The 17,168-nt window shown below is 53.9% G+C and overlaps 1 protein-coding gene across 6 annotated transcripts in view; it reads right to left on the bottom strand.

Moving 5' to 3' along the window:
- MYH14 (myosin heavy chain 14) overlaps nt 1-17,168 on the bottom strand; it is a 94,564-nt gene that overhangs the window by 16,873 nt on the left and 60,523 nt on the right. For all 6 annotated transcript variants that reach the window (XM_060174736.1, XM_060174745.1, XM_060174749.1 and 3 more), the window contains 8 exons: nt 13,746-13,869; nt 12,410-12,581; nt 10,677-10,889; nt 10,146-10,290; nt 7,062-7,268; nt 5,989-6,093; nt 5,742-5,894; nt 3,423-3,671 (listed from right to left, as the gene is read on the bottom strand). In XM_060174736.1, the coding sequence (XP_060030719.1) occupies nt 3,423-3,671; nt 5,742-5,894; nt 5,989-6,093; nt 7,062-7,268; nt 10,146-10,290; nt 10,677-10,889; nt 12,410-12,581; nt 13,746-13,869 (1,368 nt within the window). The remainder of the gene's footprint in view (nt 1-3,422; nt 3,672-5,741; nt 5,895-5,988; nt 6,094-7,061; nt 7,269-10,145; nt 10,291-10,676; nt 10,890-12,409; nt 12,582-13,745; nt 13,870-17,168) is intronic.

The raw sequence follows: 17,168 nt of genomic DNA, 5'->3' as shown, positions 1-17,168 counted from the left end.
CTGAGGTCTGGAGCCGAGATCCTTACGCTTTGCACCACCTGCGCTTATCCCACTGTGCTACCACCCGACTCCCTTTAGTTATTACTTCTTTTGCTTCCAGGTTTATTGTTGGGCCTTGGTACTGGCACTAAGAATCCACTGTTCCTGGTGGCCATTTCTTCCATTTTTTAAAATAGGATAAGACAGAAATTGAGAGAAGAGGGGAAAATAGAGAGGGAGAGAAGGGGGCCGGGAGGTGGTGCATCTGGTTGAGCGAACATGTTACAATGCACAAGGACCCAGGTTCAAGCCCGGCTCCCCACCTGCAGGGGAGTCGCTTCCCAGGCGGTGAAGCAGGTCTGCAGGTGTCTGTCTTTCTCTCCCCCTCTCTGTCTTCCCCTCCTCTCTCCATTTCTCTCTGTCCTATCCAACAAAGATGACAGTAAGAATAACTACAACAACAAAACAACAAGGGCAACAACAAAAGGGAATAAATAATATTTAAAAAATAAAAAAAGAGAGGGAGAGAGAATGATAGACACTTGCAGACCTGCTTCACCGCTTGTGAAGAGACCTCTCTGCAGGAGGGGAGCCAGGGACTTGAACCGGGATACTTGTACTGGGTCCTTATGCTTCGTATTATGTGCAATTAACCGGGCGTGCCACTGCCTGGCCCCAGCCTTGATTTTCTTTGTATATGCATATATCTGACCCTTGAACAACATGATTAGAACCACACAGGTCGACTTACATGTGATTTTTTTTTTTTCTGGAGCTGGGGACTCAAATTCGGTGATTTCACCATTTATGGGTTACTTTTTTTTTTTTTTTTTTTCAGGGAGAGCCAGAGCCAGAGAGGGAGAAACACTGCCACAGCACCGTGGACAGCACCAATGCTGTGGATTCTTTTTTTCCTTATCTGGAACCTGACATTGGGTGAATCATCAATAAGGGAACAACAGGTGTGGAGAACTGGCAACAAGGACCATAGCCCGGGGTTTTGGCGTGGGATCTGTGTCTGGAACTAACCCTCTGGAAATCATAGAACGACTGTGATTCCGTTTTTGGGAGATCAAATGTTATGTATAAGCTTATTAGTACCCCTAACTCCCTGTGTTAAGAATCAACCATATGGGGGGGGGGGCTGTGGTAGCACAATGACCCAGGTTCAAGCTCCCAATCCCCACCTGCAAGGAAGAAGCTTCACTAGTGGTGACACAGAGCTACAGGGCTACAGGCCTCTCTCTCTTTCTCTCTCACTCTCCCTCTCTCACCAGAGCACTGCTCAGCTCTGGTTTACGGTGGTGCAGAGGACTGAACTTTGGAGCCTTAGGCATGAGAGTCTCTTTGCATATCTACCTCTGCCCCATCACTCACCCTCTCTATCACCTCCTACCCTCTTGCTTTCTGGCTGTCTCTATCCAATAAATAAAGATAAAAAAAAATCAAGAAAAAAGTACCAACCAATCAGACATCGCAGTAAAAGCAGTACAGTTTAAAGTGGCTAAAAATAACTGGAAGTAAATCTGGTAGAAATATAAAAGATGTACAGTGCTGACTATCCAACATTCCTGAGAGAGACTGAGAGACAAAGAGAGAGAGAGAGAGAGATAAACAGACACGTGTACCATGTTCCTGGGCCAGAAAAATGCTCAATAGTCAAGAGTGTTGATTCTTCTCAAGTTGAAACAGATTTTTTGCCATTTCCGGGGGTGGTGTGTGTGTGTGTGTGTGTGTGTGTGTGTGTAGGAACGGCACGGCAGTTCTAAAATACGCACGGAAACGCAAGGAATCTGTAAGAGGCAAGACACTTGTGGGCAAAGATGGAAATGCCGGAGGCCTCACACCACCTGGCTCTCGATATGTCTGCACAAGCCAGTCCGTGAGTCTGGAGCCAGGCACGGTGATTAAGTCAAAACGGACCACGTGTGGGCCTGGAGAAGGCACAGTGGATAAGGAACTGGGTTTTCAAGCATGCTGTTCCAAGGCTGTTCCTGCGTCCTATGTGCCAGAGTGATGTGCTGGTTATGTCTCTTAGCTACTTTGCTGGCTTTTTTTTTTTTTTTTGCCAGAACTATGAATCCACCACTCCTAGCAACCAGTCCTCTCCCCCCTCTTTTAATTAATTATTTTTTTTTCTCCCTCCAGAACACTGCTCAGCTCTGGCTTATGGTGGTATAGGGACCGAACCTGGGATTTTGGAGCCTTCAATGTGAGAGTCTCTTTGCATAACCATTATGCTATCTACTGCCCTTTCTTTCTATTTTGTTTGATAGGACAGAGAAAATCAGAGAGGAAGAGGAGTTATAGAGGAGTTATAGAGTTATAGAGAAAAAGACATCCACAGACATGCTTCACTGCTTGTGAAGTGTCCCCACCCCCTTGCAGGTGGGAAGTGGGGACTTGAACCCAGGGCCTTGAGCATGGGAATATGTGCACTTAACCGGGTGTGCCACGCATTCCCCCATTTCATTCTTTTTGAGAGGAGAAGGGAGAGACATCACGGCAATGGCCACCACCCACAGAACTTGCTCTGAGCTCCTAGGACTGGAGCCCAGGGCCTCTTGCCCGCGAAGGCCAGCACTCCACCCGCTGAGCTATCCCGGGAAGGCCAGCACTCCACCCGCTGAGCTATCCCGGGAAGGCCAGCACTCCACCCACTGAGCTACCCCGGGAAGGCCAGCACTCCACCCGCTGGGCTACCCCGGGAAGGCCAGCACTCCACCCGCTGGGCTACCCCGGGAAGGCCAGCACTCCACCCGCTGGGCTATCCCCGGGAAGGCCAGCACTCCACCCACTGAGCTATCCCGGGAAGGCCAGCACTCCACCCGCTGGGCTACCCCGGGAAGGCCAGCACTCCACCCACTGAGCTATCCCGGGAAGGCCAGCACTCCACCCGCTGGGCTACCCCGGGAAGGCCAGCACTCCACCCGCTGGGCTACCCCGGGAAGGCCAGCACTCCACCCGCTGGGCTATCCCCGGGAAGGCCAGCACTCCACCCGCTGAGCTATCCCGGGAAGGCCAGCACTCCACCCGCTGGGCTACCCCGGGAAGGCCAGCACTCCACCCACTGAGCTATCCCGGGAAGGCCAGCACTCCACCCGCTGGGCTACCCCGGGAAGGCCAGCACTCCACCCGCTGGGCTACCCCGGGAAGGCCAGCACTCCACCCGCTGGGCTACCCCGGGAAGGCCAGCACTCCACCCGCTGGGCTACCCCGGGAAGGCCAGCACTCCACCCGCTGGGCTACCCCGGGAAGGCCAGCACTCCACCCGCTGAGCTATTTCCAGATCCGCGTAGAATGAAGGCAGCTTGCAGCAGAGACAGAGGCATGGCGACAAGCGGCTGGGCCGAGGCCCGAGGCCCGTCCTGCTCAAGGCTCAGAGGGAGCCGCTCCAGCCACCCCCGGCCCGGCCCGGCCCCTGGCGGAGACCCCGCGCCCACCTGGTCGAACTTGCGCTGCTTCTTCTCCAGCGCGCTGACCAGCTGCCGCTGCTGCTCCAGGTCCATCGTGGCGTCGTCCAGCTCCTGCTGCAGCCGCCGCCGGCCCCGCTCCAGCCGCTCGGTCGCCTCCGTCTTCTCCGCCAGCCGCTGGCTCAGGGCCTCGGCCTCCCGGGCCGCCCGGCGCCGCGCCTCCTCACCGGCCTCCAGAGCCCCGGCCTCCTCCTCCTGGCGCCGCCGCCACTCTGCCAGCTGGGGGTGGGGGGTGGGGGGTCACACCTCGGCGCCACCTCTGCAGGGCTCTTTACCCCCGAGGGGGCCGAGGGCTGGGTTCTGTGGGAGGGTCTGATCATTCCCGCTGGGCAGCCCGGGGCATGGGGCAGTGGTTAGAGCCTTGGACGCTCAAGCTTGGGGTCCTGAGTTTTGGTTCCCAGCTTTGCATGTGCCTGACTCGTGTTCTGGTTCTTTTATTTGTTTATTTGTTATTTTTTAATATTTATTTTCCCTTTTGTTGCCCTTGTTTGTTTTGTTGTTGTTGTTGTAGTTGTTACTGTTATTGTTATTGATGTCGTCGTCGTTGTTGGATAGGACAGAGAGAAATGGAGAGAGGAGGAGAAGACAGAGAAGGGGAGAGACAGACAGACACCCGCAGACCTGCTTCACCACCTATAAAGCGACTCCCCTGCAGGTGGGGAGCCGGGGGCTCAAACCGGGATCCTTCCGCCGGTCCTTGGTCCTTGGGCTTGGCGCCACGTGCGCTTAACCCGCTGCGCTACCGCCCGACTCCCTGGTTTTCTCTTTTAAAAGTAAAACGGGGGCTGAGTGGAGGCGCACCCAGCAGAGCACACGTTACAGTGTGCAAGGATCTCTGGGTTCAAGTCCCCCGGTCGCCACCTGCGGCGGGGAAACTTCACAGACAGTTAAGCGGTGCTGCAAGTCTCTCTGCTTCCAGTCAGACTGAGATTAAAGCGGCACAGAACCCTAGGGACTTGCGGGGGGACTGGAGTCCCTTAAGAGCATTCCAGAGACTTCCCGGAGGAGCCCAGTTTGAGATGGGTCTTGTATGCACAGGAACCTATCAGTTGGAAAAGGAAGGAAGGAAGGAAGGAAGGAAGGAAGGAAGGAAGGGGAAAGAAAGAAGAAAAGAAAGAGAGAGAGAGGGAGAGAAAGAAAGAAAGAAAGAAAGAAAGAAAGAAAGAAAGAGATGGAAGGAAGAATCTGCAGGCATGCGCCTGCCACTCAGTCTCCCGGCACCTGCTTTGAAGGCCTCCTGTAGGCGGCGCTCTCTGCTGGGCTGCAGGTCGCTGAAGGGGCGCGATCGCCGTGGGCCAGGGGTGGTTGCCAGAGCGGGAGCCTCAGGCAGAATTCAGAGAGAGCCCCACCTGCACCGGGAGGGGAGACCGGGGGCGGGGTAGGGGGCACACCCAGCCTAGGGTGGCTGCAGCAGGGTGGGGAGAGAAAAGAGGGCTTAGGGGAACTCAGAGAGGGTGTTGGGGGCTTCCCCCAACAGGGCAGCTGGTGCTTCAGTCCCAAAGAAGGAACAGAATGTTCCCAGGAGATGTGGGGGAGGTGAGATGGGCGGATGACTGGGGCAGCTAAAGGAGGTGTGTGTGTGGGGGGAGGGAGACAGCTCACCCAGTAGAGTGCACGCTGTACTTCCCAGGCTCCGGAACGGGCTGGAGCCCCCGGCAGCACACTGGAGCACGAGGAAGGGGGCTTTCAGGAGTAATGGAGCAGTGGGGCCTTTCTTGCTCTGTCTCGCCATCGCTTTTTAATATATTTATTTTTTAAAGTTTATTTCATTTTATTTTATTTTCCCTTTTTGTTGCCCTTGTTTTTCATTGTTGTTGTAGCTGTTGATGTCGTCGTTGTTGGATAGGACAGAGAGAAATGGAGAGAGGAGGGGAAGACAGAGAGGGGGAGAGAAAGACAGACACCTGCAGACCTGCTTTACCGCCTGTGAAGCGAATCCCCTGCAGGTGGGGAGCCGGGGGCTCGAACCGGGATCCTCACACTGGTCCTTGCGCTTTGCGCCACGTGCACTTAACCCGCTGCGCTACCACCCGACTCCCAATATATTTATTTTGGATAGAGACAGAGAAGTTGAGAGGGAAGGGGGAGACAGGGAGAGAGAGACACCTGCGGACCTGCTTCCCCGCTCATGAAGGCTTCCCCCTGAAGGCTCTGAGGTCCTGGGTTCAGTCCCCCAGTACCACCACCACCGTACACCACGGCTGAGCAGGGCTCTGGGAAAGCAGGTGAGCTAGGGCAGGGACGATGTCCTCATCGCCCGTCCATCTGTTGTCCATCTGCCTGGCTCACCTGGACCTGGGCCGCCTGCAGCTCTCGGCCCACGCGCTCCCGGGAGGCCGCCTCCTCTTCCAGTTGCTCCCGCAGCCCGGCCGCCTCAGCCTCCAGGGCACGTGCCCGGGACCCCAGGGCCAGCTTCAGTCGGGTCTCCTCCTGCAGCAGCTCCTGTGGACCAAGGGGCAGACAGACAGACACCGGGAGGTCCCATGGGGCTGGGAGGTGAGGGTGGTGGGGCCGGGGGCCGGGATGGGGGGCTCACCTGGGCGTCGTGGAGCTGGGCCTCTGCGCTGCTCAGCTCCTTGCTCAGCCGGATGGCTCTGGACTCGGCCTCGCTCAGCGCCCCTGACACGCTCTCCAGCTCAACCTGTGGGTGCAGGGAGAGGGCCGGGGGGGGGGCCCCGGGTGACGCCTTCCACCCAGAAGTGGGGGCTCGGCACCACGCCACCCGACTATCCCACCTCTGCAGTACAAGCTGGATGGCGGGTGAGCAGCAGAGAGAGAAGGACCCTTGGGCTTGAGGTCCCAGGTTCAGTCCCCGGCTCAGCATGTGCTGAAGTGATGCTCTCCGCCGGCTTTCCCGCCTCCTCTAACAGGGAAGCCAGTATTCCTCTCTCTTTCTTTGATTTGATAGAGACAAAGAAATAGAAGGGGAGGGGGGAGAGGAGGGCAGAGAGGAAGACAGACACCTGCAGCCCTGCTTCACCTCCCATGAAGCCCCCCAACACAGGTGAGGACTGGGGATGGGGGCTGGAACCTGGGTTCTTGTGAGTGATAGCAGGTGGACTCAACCAGATGTGCCAGCACCTGACCCCAAAATCGATATTTTAAATTATTAATTTTCTCTTCCAGGGTTATCACTGTGGCTCGGTGCCAGAACTATGAATCTGCTGCTGCCAGTGGCCATTTTTCCCATTTCATTGGATAGGACAGAGAGAAGTTGAGAGAGGAGGAGACAGGGAGGGAGAGAGGCAGAGAGACACCTGCAGACCTGCTTCACGGCTCATGAAGCTTCCTCCCAGTAGATGGGGACTGAAGGCTTGAACCCAAGTGCTTGAGCATGGTAACAGGTGTGTTCAGCCAGGGGTGCCACTGCCCAGCCCCCCAAATCAATGCAATGTATAAACTCCATGTGCCTGCCTCTAAGGAGAGGCAGGTGACACACGGCGGGCGGACGGAGAGACAGAGTCACCGCTTACCAGATGCCAGCCACACACGCGTGTCTGAGCTTGGGGAAGGGGCAGCAGAGATGCCCTGGCCGGACAGAAGCCCAGAGAGGACAGACACCTTGCCTCACAGCAGGGGGACCCCAGCCCTGTGGCCCGGGCCCCTCACCTGGGTGCGCTGCAGCTTCTCGGAGGCCTCTAAGCGGGCCCGCTCGCCGTCGCCCGCCCGGCCCTGCACCTCCTGCAGCTGGGCCTCCAGCCGCCGCCTCCGCTGTTCACCCTCCTGGCGGGCCGTCTGCAGGCTGCTCAGTTCGGCCCGCAGGTCAGACACCTCGGCCTCCAGGGTCAGCCGCGTCTTCTCCCAGGCGCCTTTGTTCTGCGAGGGAGACAGACGGCTGTGACTCGCCCCAGCCCCTGGCCCCAGAGCTTGCTCCCTCTGCCTGGGACCTGCTGCCCCTTCTACCCTCTCTCCATCTCCTCCGTTGTTTTTTTTTTAAATATTTATTTATTTATTCCCTTTTGTTGCCCTTGTTGTTTTACTGTTGTAGTTATTACTGTTGTTGTTACTGATGGTGTTGTTGTTGGACTGGACAAAGAGAAATGGAGAGAGGAGGGGAAGACAGAGAGGAGGAGAGAAAGACAGACACCTGCAGACTTGCTTCACCGCCTGTGAAGCGACTCCCCTGCAGGTGGGGAGCCGGGGGCTCGAACTAGGATCCTTATGCCAGTCCTTGCGCTTTGCGCCATGTGCGCTTAACCTGCTGTGCTACCGCCCGACTCCCCTTTTTTTTTAATTAAAAAATATTTATTTATTCCCTTTTGTTGCCCTTGTTGTTTGATTGTTGTAGTTATTATTGTTGTCGTTGTTGGATAGGACAGAGAGAATTGGAGAGAGGAGGGGAAGACAGAGAGGGGGAGAGAAAGACAGACACCTGCAGACCTGCTTCACCGCCTGGGAAGTGACTCCTCTGCAGGTGGGGAGCCGGGGGATTGAACCGGGATCCTTACGCCGGTCCTTGTGATTCGTGCCACATGTACTTAGCCCGCTGCGCTATTGCCCGATTCCCTGTTTTTTGTTTTGTTTTTTGTTTTGTTTTTGCCTTGGATGTCACCTTCTCATGGGACAGTGCCTCCAAGGTCTGTTTTAAACCACACCCCAGCACCTCAGAGGTAAGCGACTTCTTTACCAAGCCCCGTGACCTGGCAGCACATGGGAAGGCCATACACAGTGGACCGTGCTTGGGTGTCTCTCCTTTCTAGCTTTAAAAACATTTTTAAAATTATCTTTATTTATTTACTGGATAGAGTAAGTCAGAAACTGAGAGGGCAAAGGAGACAGAGAGGGAGAGAGACAGAGAGACACCTGTAGCACAGCTTCACCACTCACAAAGCTTCCCCCCTGCATGTAGGAACTTCGGGCTCGAACCTAGGTCCTTGCTCACTGCAACACGTGCGCTCCACCAGGTGCACCACCATACCAGTCCCTCTCCTTTCTATCTCTCAGGAGAGACCAGGGGCCAGGGAGAAAGCACAGGATTTGCAGCGGCTGCAGGTTCAAACCCCAGAATCACCATATGCCAGAACTGGGTAGTGTTCTGCTCTCTTAGAAACAAACAGGGCTTGGATTGTTGCATTGTCAAGAATCCTGTCCACTACTAAATTTCTTGTTTGTTTTATCCATAATGTTTATGACTTGCCAGAAGGTAGATACTTTACTGATTTGCTTTTATTATGTCACTTCCACTACTAATCTCAGCTCTGCAAACATCAGGTAAGAGACTCACCCAATTTTGTTCACCACTGCGCGCTTAGAACACAGCAGCACTGTGTGTGAGGACTTATGTTTTAGATACGTGTATGTTCACAGTAGCACAAATCCTCTGAGTTCCTTAAGCTGTGCTCATGGTTCCAGAAACATTTTCTGTTTCCTCAATAAATGATCCTGCCTCAAATCCCGGATGTGATTATCAAATAGAGCACAAATCTGGACAATTGTTAGCAAAATTAAGTGTTTTACAAATGAAAGACTCATGTAAACATCTCATTTGCCTAGTGAGGGAGTCCCTTCCCAAATACAGTCTGCATTGTGTTTTAATCAACTGCTTAATAATTCCGCAAGAAAAAATAAAAAGGAAAAGGCAAAAGAAAAAAGAGACAAAAAAAGGGATTGGGAAACAGCATAATGGTTCTGCAAAAGTCTTGCATGCCTGAGGCTCTGAAGTCCCAGGTTCAATCCTGAGCACCATCATCAGCCAGAGCTGAGCTCTCTGTATCTCTAAGTAAGATAAATAAATAAATAAATAAATAAATAAATATAGGGGCTGGGCAGTAGTGCAGCTAGTTAAGTGCACATGGCGGAAAGCGCAAGGACCAGCACAAGGATCCCAGTTCAAGCCCTCAGCTCCTCACTTGCAAGGGGGTCACTTCACAAGTAGTGAAGCAGGTCTGCAGGTGTCTATCTTTCTTTCCTCCTCTCTATCTTCCCCTCCTCTCTTGATTTCTCCCTGTTCTATACAACAATGATAAACAACAGGAGCAATAAAAGGGAAAAAGCAGCCTCCAGGAACAGTGGATTTGTACTGCAGGCACTGAGCCCCTGTGATAGCCCTGGAAGCAAAATAAATAAATAAACAAACAAAACATTAAAAACAGGAATAGGGAGAGTGGTTCTGCACAAGACTCTCCTGCCTGAGGCTCTGAGGTCCCAGGTTCAGTCTCCAGCACTACCATCAGCCAGAGCTGATCAGTGTGTTGCTAAAACAAGTCAATAAATACAAGTTAAAAATAAGTCGTCCGGGAGGTGGTGCAGTGGATAAAAGCATTGGGTTCTCAACCATGAGGTCTCAAGTTCAATCCCCGGCAGCACATGTACCAGAGTGATATCTGGTTCTTTCTCTCTCTCCTCCTATCATTCTCATGAATGAATAAGTAAATAAATTCTATTTAAAAAATAATAAAACAAATCAGTAACTTCAAAGGCTGAGGGACAGACTTCCGTGCCTGAGGCTCCTGATTCTGCCTCTGGCGCCGCAGGTGTCAAGATGGTGCTCTGAGAGCCTCTCTCTCACGGCAAACAAGTAACAAGGGCATTAAAAAGAAGGGGAGAGAAGATGCTTCCCAGGACCTGCCGTGTTTGGTGAAAGCTTGCCTACCCAGCAAGTTGGGGCCCGGGAGCCCCGCCCACCCCGCTGGGAGCCACACCCACCTGGAGCCCCGCCCACAGACCCCGCCCACGCGGAGCCCCGCCCCTCACCCTGCGCGCCTGCTCCAGCTGCTCGGTCAGCTCTCCCAGCGCCTGGCCGTGGCGCTGCCTCAGCTCCTGCACTGCCACCTCGTGGACCCGCGCCTCCTCTTCCAGAGTCTTCTTCAGCTCCGTCACCTCCTGCTCCCTCTTGGACCTATGATTTGGAGGGAGGGAGGCGGGCAGGGCACGGCCTCTCAGAGAGGAAGGAGGGTGCTGGGGTGCTGCCTCCTTGTAATGCTCTGCAAACATGGGGGCTCCACGCTCCACATCCCACCCCACCTCACCCCCATGATCTGGGCGGCTTCTCTATAGGGCTGTGGCAGGAGCTCCTACACCTCTCTCAAAGCCCTACTCAAAAAGCCCTTCTTCATGCAAGTCTTCCTGGACAGACTTGGACGAGGTGTCTTGCCACCCAGAATGCCCGGCACGGCTGTGTTCTGGTTCAAACCTACCCCATCTTTCCAGAAGACGGGGAGACCTGAGCTCTGGACGCCGGGCCCCCAAGTCCCCGCTCACCCCTCCCCAGCGGGGGGGCCTCACCGCAACTCCTGCTGCGCGTTGGTGGAGTCCAGCGTGTCCTCCAGCTCGCCCCGCAGTGCCTCCAGCTCCTCGCCCAGGTCCCGCCGCTGCTTCTCCGCCTTGGCCCTGGCCGTGCGCTCGGCCTCCAGGTCCTCCTGGGCCTCGGCCAGGCCCGCCTGCGCCTCCCGCAGGGACTTGAGCAGCAGCGCGCGGGCGCCGCCCTCCTCCTCCGCCCTGGGGGTGCACGGTCCAGGGGTTGGCAGCCCGCGGGGTGAGGCCAGAGGTGGACCTCGGGGTGGCCTGTCCGGGGTTCAAATCCTACTCCTGCCCTTGAGCAGCTCCCTCGGGGCTCTGACCCTCTGATTCCTCCCTCCATCTTTCCTGTCTATCCAGTTTATTTATTTATTTATTTCACCAGATCCCTGCTCCGCATAAGCTGTGGCTTTTATGGCGGTGCTGGGGGTTGAACCCGGCACCTTATAATCTCAGGCACGAAAAAGTCTGTTGTGCTACTGTCATGCTATCCCTCTGACCCCCTGCCTCCCATTTCTTTATCTTCTGAAGATTTATTTATGAAAGAGAGAGAGAGAGAAGAAGAAGAAAGAGGAGGAGGAGGAGGAGAGAAACCCAGAGCATCACATGGGATGTGGGGAATTGAACTCAGGACCTCATGCTTGAGAACCCACAGCTTTACTCACTGCGCCTTCCCCCCACTGCCTACAAGAAAAATTTTCTTGCCTGAGGCTCTGAGGTCCCAGATTCCATCCCTGGCACCACCATCAGCCAGAAATGAGCAGGGCTTTGGTCAGAAAGAAAGAAAGAAAGAAAGAAATGGGGGGGGGGGTCGGGCAATAGCGCAGCGGGTTAAGCGCATGTGGTGCAAAGTGCAAGGACCTGCTTAAGGATCCCGGTTCGAGCCCCCGCTTCCCACCTGCAGGGGAGTCGCTTCAAAGGCGGTGAAGCAGGTCTGCAGATGTCTATGTCTTTCTCTCCCCCTCTCTGTCTTCCCCTCCTTGCTCCATTTCTCTCTGTCCTACCCAACAATGAACAACATCAATAAAAATAATAAACAACTAGAAGGGCAACAAAAGGGGATTAAATGGCCTTCAGGAGCAGTGGATTCATGGTGCAGGCATCGAGCCCCAGCAATAACACTGGAGGCTAAGAAAGAAAAAAAAATCTTTCTCTCTCTCCTCTATCTCTCCCACCCCTCTCAATTTCTCTCTGTCCTATCAAATAAAATAGAAAAGGAGGAGGGGGAGGAGGAGGGGGAGAGGGGGAGAGGGAGGAGAAGGAGAAGGAGGAGGAGGAGGAGGAGGAGGAGGAGAAGGAGAAGGAGAAGAAGAAGAAGGAGAGGAAGAGGAAGAGGAAGAAGAAGAAGGAGGAGGAGGAGGAGAAGGAGGAGGAGGAGAAGAAGAAGGAGAGGAAGAGGAAGAGGAAGAGGAAGAAGAAGAAGAAGAAGAAGAAGAAGAAGAAGAAGAAGAAGAAGAAGAAGAAGGAGAAGAAGAAATAAATTAGCGATGACTTCTGACCTGTCTGGTGTGCCTGGGCTACCAGAACCACAGTGGCTGGGGACTTGGGGGACTTGGGGGGCGGGGAAGCAAAGGCATCTCCTTGCGGGGCTCCGGCTGCGCCCCTGGCCGCTCCCTGCGCCCCTTCCCTTCTGCCCGGCCTGGCCCAGGCGCAGAGGCGTGGCGTCCATGCGGGCCGGCGCTGCGCGGGGCTGGAGTCCCCGGATCCCCCGTGCCCCGCACCTGACCAGTGCGGCCTGCAGCTCGTCTTCCTTGCGGCCCAGCTGGGCGCGCAGCTCCTCCACCCGCTGCTGCTGCTCCGCCATCTGCTCCTGCAGCTCTGAGCTCTCCCCGTCCAGCCGCCGCTTCAGCTTCTCCAGCTCCTGGCGGCCCTTCTCCTCCTTTCGGAGGCGATCTGGGGCGGCGAGGGGTTGTGAGGGGCGGCACGCTCCAGGCCTCGGTTTCCCGCTCCCGCGGGCCCCAGTGTCCCCAAACCCTAGATCACACCTCCATTCTGCTGTCCTCACCTCCTCACGCCCAGGGACACCCCCACCCCGCGTGCCCCATTCTCTCTCCGTGTCCTCCGCCTGCCCCCCGGCCCTTGCCGGGCCCCCCAGCCTCTCCCAGCTGTTGCTGACTGAGTGGGGTGCGATGGTGGACAGGGTGCAGGACTGGCGGCCCCAGCTCCCTGCCAGGCACTGCGGGTGCCACGGTCACGTGAGAGAGAGCGGGAGAGAAAGGTAGATATCAACAGCACCAAAGCTTCCTTCAGTAGAGCTGGGCTTGAACCTGGACCTCCCACAAGGCAGTGGCTTATTTCATACTACATATGCAATTTATTAACATGAGAGAAACAGATAGTCAACGACTGCCACCTCTCCAGATTCAAAGGAGGTCTCGAAACTTGACATCAGGCTCAACCTGACGCTGTTGACTGGCTACGGAAGAAGGGCAAACACTAGAAGAAGAAGAGAAACAGACAGACAGACAGACAGACATGGGGGGGGGAGAAAAAGAACCAGAGCATCCCTCTGGAACATACAGTGCCAGGAATGAAACTCAGGACCTCACACGAGAGAGTCCAACACTCTAACCACTGTGCCACCTCCAGGGCTGCTAGAGAGATGGGGTGGGGGGAGAGTGACACACCTGGTTAAGTGCAACATTACAAGAACCTGGGTTCAAGTCCCTGCTCCCCACCTGCAGGGGGGAAGCTTCACGAGTGGTGAAGCAGGGCTGCAGGAGTCTCTCTTTCTTCCCCTCTCTGTCTCCCCCTCTTGTCTCAATTTCTTTCTGACTCTATCCAATAATAAGTGAAAGATTAAAAAAAAAAGTTTCTCTAAATTTTGATGTGGTGCGTCAGGGGTTCAAGCCTGGGTCATGAGCACGGCAAAGAGCCCCCACCCCCAGCTATCTATCTGACTGGTCCCCCCATAAGTGTATTTTTAGGGAAGAGCCAAGGATGGAGAGAAAGGTGACTGGGGGGGGGGGGAGAGGGAACAGGGAACCTGGTGACAGAGGAACAGCCTCCAAGCCTTGTGGCCCCAGGCCCAGCCGCACTCCAGGCAGGTGCACTCACCCTCCATGTCCGCAATGGTGGCCTCGTGTTTCAGCCTGAGTTTGTTGAGGCTCTTGATCTTCTCCTCCTCCTCGGCTGCCTGGGAGGAGAACTCGGCCAGCCGCTCCTCCAGCAGCTTCCGCTCCTGGGGCGCAAAGAAGCGGGGGGGGGGGGGGCGGTCACAGAAGGGCAGGGGGGGCTTGCTCATCTTCAGAGACCTCATCAGCATTTATTTTTATTTATTTATTCATTTTTAATTTGCCCTTTGACATGGGATATATGTATATATTTATTTATTTTTCCTTTTGTTGCCCTTGTTTTTTATTGTTGTTGTTATTGATGTCTTTATTAGATAGAACAGAGAGAAATGGAGAGAGGACAGGAAGATAGAGAGAGGGAAAGAAAGATAGACACCTGCTGACCTGCTTCACCGCTTGTGAAGTGACTCCCCTGCAGGTGGGGAGCCGGGGGCACGAACCGGGATCCTTAACATTGGTCCTTGCGCTTTGCGCCATGTGCACTTAACCCACTGTGCTACCGCCCAACTCCCTATTTTTGTTTTTTACTATTTAAAAATATATTTCTTTGTTTCTGGACAGAGACGGAAAGGAATTGAGAGGTATGGGGGAAATAAAGAGGTAGAGGGGGTCAGGCGGTAGCGCAGCGGGTTAAGCGCAAGTGGCGCCAAGCGCAAGGACCGGTGTCAGGATCCCGGTTCGAGCCCCGAGCTCCCCACCTGCAGGGGAGTCGCTTCCCAGGCAGTGAAGCAGGTCTGCAGGTGTCTGTCTTTCTCTCCGCCTCTCTGTCTTCCCCTCCTCTCTCCACGTCTCTCTGTCCTATCCGACAACAGCAGCAATAACAACAATAGTAATTAATAACCACAACAATGATAAACAACAAAGGCAACAAAAGGGAGGGAAGCCTCCAGGAGCGGTGGAGTCATGGTTCAGGCACCGAGCCCCAGCAGTAACCCTGGAGGCAAAAAAAAAAAAAAGGTAGAGAGACAAGGGCAGGGTGGTGCCTCACCTGATTGGGCATACATGTTTCTTTTTTTTTAATATTTATTTATTCCCTTTTGTTGCCCTTGTTGTTTTTTATTTGTTGTTGTTACTGATGTCATCATTGTTGGATAGGACAGAAAGAAATGGAGAGAGGAGGGGAAGACAGAGAGGGGGAAAGACAGACACCTGCAGACCTGCTTCACCACCTGGGAAGTGACTCCCCTGCAGGTGGGGAGCCGGGGGCTCGAACCGGGATCCTTACGCCGGTCCTTGCGTTTTGTGCCACCTGCGCTTAACCCGCTGCGCTACGGCCCGACTCCCCTGAGCACACATGTTACGACGCATAAGCACCTGTGTTTGAGCCCCTATTCCCACCTGCAGGGGGAAAGCTTTGCAAATGGTGAAGCACGGCTGCAGGTGTCTCTCTGTCTCTCTCTTTCTCTATCACCCCCTTCCTTCTTGATTTCTGGCTGTCTCTGTGCAATAAATAAAGAAAAATAATAGGGGCCAGATGGTAGTGCACCTGGTTGAGCACACATTACAATGTTCAAGGACCCAGGTTTGTGCCCTCCCTCTCAATTTCTGGCTGTCTCTACCCAATAAATAAAGATAATAAAAATAGTTTTTAAAAGATTTTATTTATTTATTAATGAGAAAAATAGGAGGAGAAAGAAAGAGCCAGACATCACTCTGGTACGTGTGCTGCTGGGGATTGAACTCAGGACCTCATGCTTGAGACTCTGGTACTTTATCCACTGCACCACTTCCTGGACCACAATAAAAAAAATAAAAATACCTGTATGGTGGGAGCCGGGCGGTAGCGCAGCGGGTTAAGCGCACGTGGCGCAAAGCGCAAGGACCAGCATAAGGATCCTGGTTCGAGCCCCCGGCTCCCCACCTGCAGGGGAGTCGCTTCACAGGCAGTGAAGCAGGTCTGCAGGTGTCTGTCTTTCTCTCCCCCTCTCTGTCTTTCCCTCCTCTCTCCATTTCTCTCTGTCCTATCCAACAACAACAACCTCATCAACAACAATAAGTACAACAACAATGGAAACAACAGGGCAACGAAAAGGAAATAAATAAATAAATAAGTCTTAAAAAAACCTTTAATAAAAAAATACCTGTATGGCAAGATTTTAAAAAATATATTTTATTTATTCCATTTTGTGGCCCTTGTTGTTTTATTGTTGTAGTTATTAATGTTGTTGTTATTGATGTCGTCGTGACTGGATAGGACAGAGAGAAATGGAGAGAGGAGGGGAAGACAGAGAGGGGGAGAGAAAGGCAGACACCTGCAGACCTGCTTCACCGCCTGTGAAGTGACTCCCCTACAGGTAGGGAGGGACCTGGGGTTCGAACCGGGATCCTAATGTCGGTCCTTGAGAATTGCGCCAAGTGCACTTAACCCGCTGTGCTACCGCTCGACTCCCAAGATTTTTTTTTAATTAAAAGAGAGAGGGAGAGAGACATCCAACATTCATAAAGGTTTCCCTTTGTGGGTGGGGGCCAGGGGCTTGAACCTGGGTCCCTGTGCACTGTAATGTGTGCGCTTAACCAGGTGCACCACTACCCGGCCCCTTCTTTTATTTAATTAATTAATTTTTTCATATTTATTTTATTTATTTTCCCTTTTTTGTTGCCCTTGTTTGTTTTTTTTAATTATTGCTGTTGTTGTTGTTGGATAGGACAGAGAGAAATGAGAGAGGAAGGGAAGACGGGGAGAGAAAGACAGACACCTGCAGACCTGCTTCACCGCCTGTGAAGCGACTCCGCTGCAGGTGGGGAGCCGGGGGCTCGAACTGGGTTCCTTCTGCCGGTGCCACGTGCGCTTAACCCGCTTGTTCCCCTTTTGCAGGAGGACTCTCCACAAGCAGTGATGTAGGTCTGCAAGGTCTCTCTCCCCCTCGACCTTTCCCTCCCCTCTAGACTTCTCTCTGTCTGAGAAAAATTTTTTTTTCTGGGAAAAATATAAGACAAAGAAAAAAAAAGGTTGCTAGGAGTAGTGGATTCTCTGCAGGCGCCAAGCCCTGGTGCTAAGCCAGGTGTGTGGGTGGGGGGTGAGGGGCCGACTTCTCAGATGCTAAGTGACTTGGGAATCAGAGCAGCAGGTGGACACCACCCTTAGGGTCATAGCAGCGTTGGTGGAACAGTGGTGAACACAGCTGCCTCCAGGAAGGTAAGAGAAACCCCGGAGGTGCTGGAGTGGATAGTGTCAGGCTCTGCAAGCATGAAGTCTTCAACTCGATCCCTGACACTGCAAATGCCAGTGTGATGCTCACTAATTAGTAAGTCTTTTACAAAATGAAAAATAGGGCGCAAGTGGTTGAGCATACATGTCACCATGCACAAGGACCCAGGTTCAAGCCCCTGGTCTCCACCTGCAGGGGCAAAGCTTCACAAGGGGTGAAACAGTGCTGCAGGTGTCTCTGTCTCTCCTTCCCTGTTG

This window comes from Erinaceus europaeus, chromosome 2 (assembly GCF_950295315.1).
Source record: "Erinaceus europaeus chromosome 2, mEriEur2.1, whole genome shotgun sequence".
NCBI classification, from domain to species: Eukaryota; Metazoa; Chordata; class Mammalia; order Eulipotyphla; family Erinaceidae; genus Erinaceus; species Erinaceus europaeus.
This window is presented reverse-complemented; position numbering and strand designations above follow the sequence as displayed.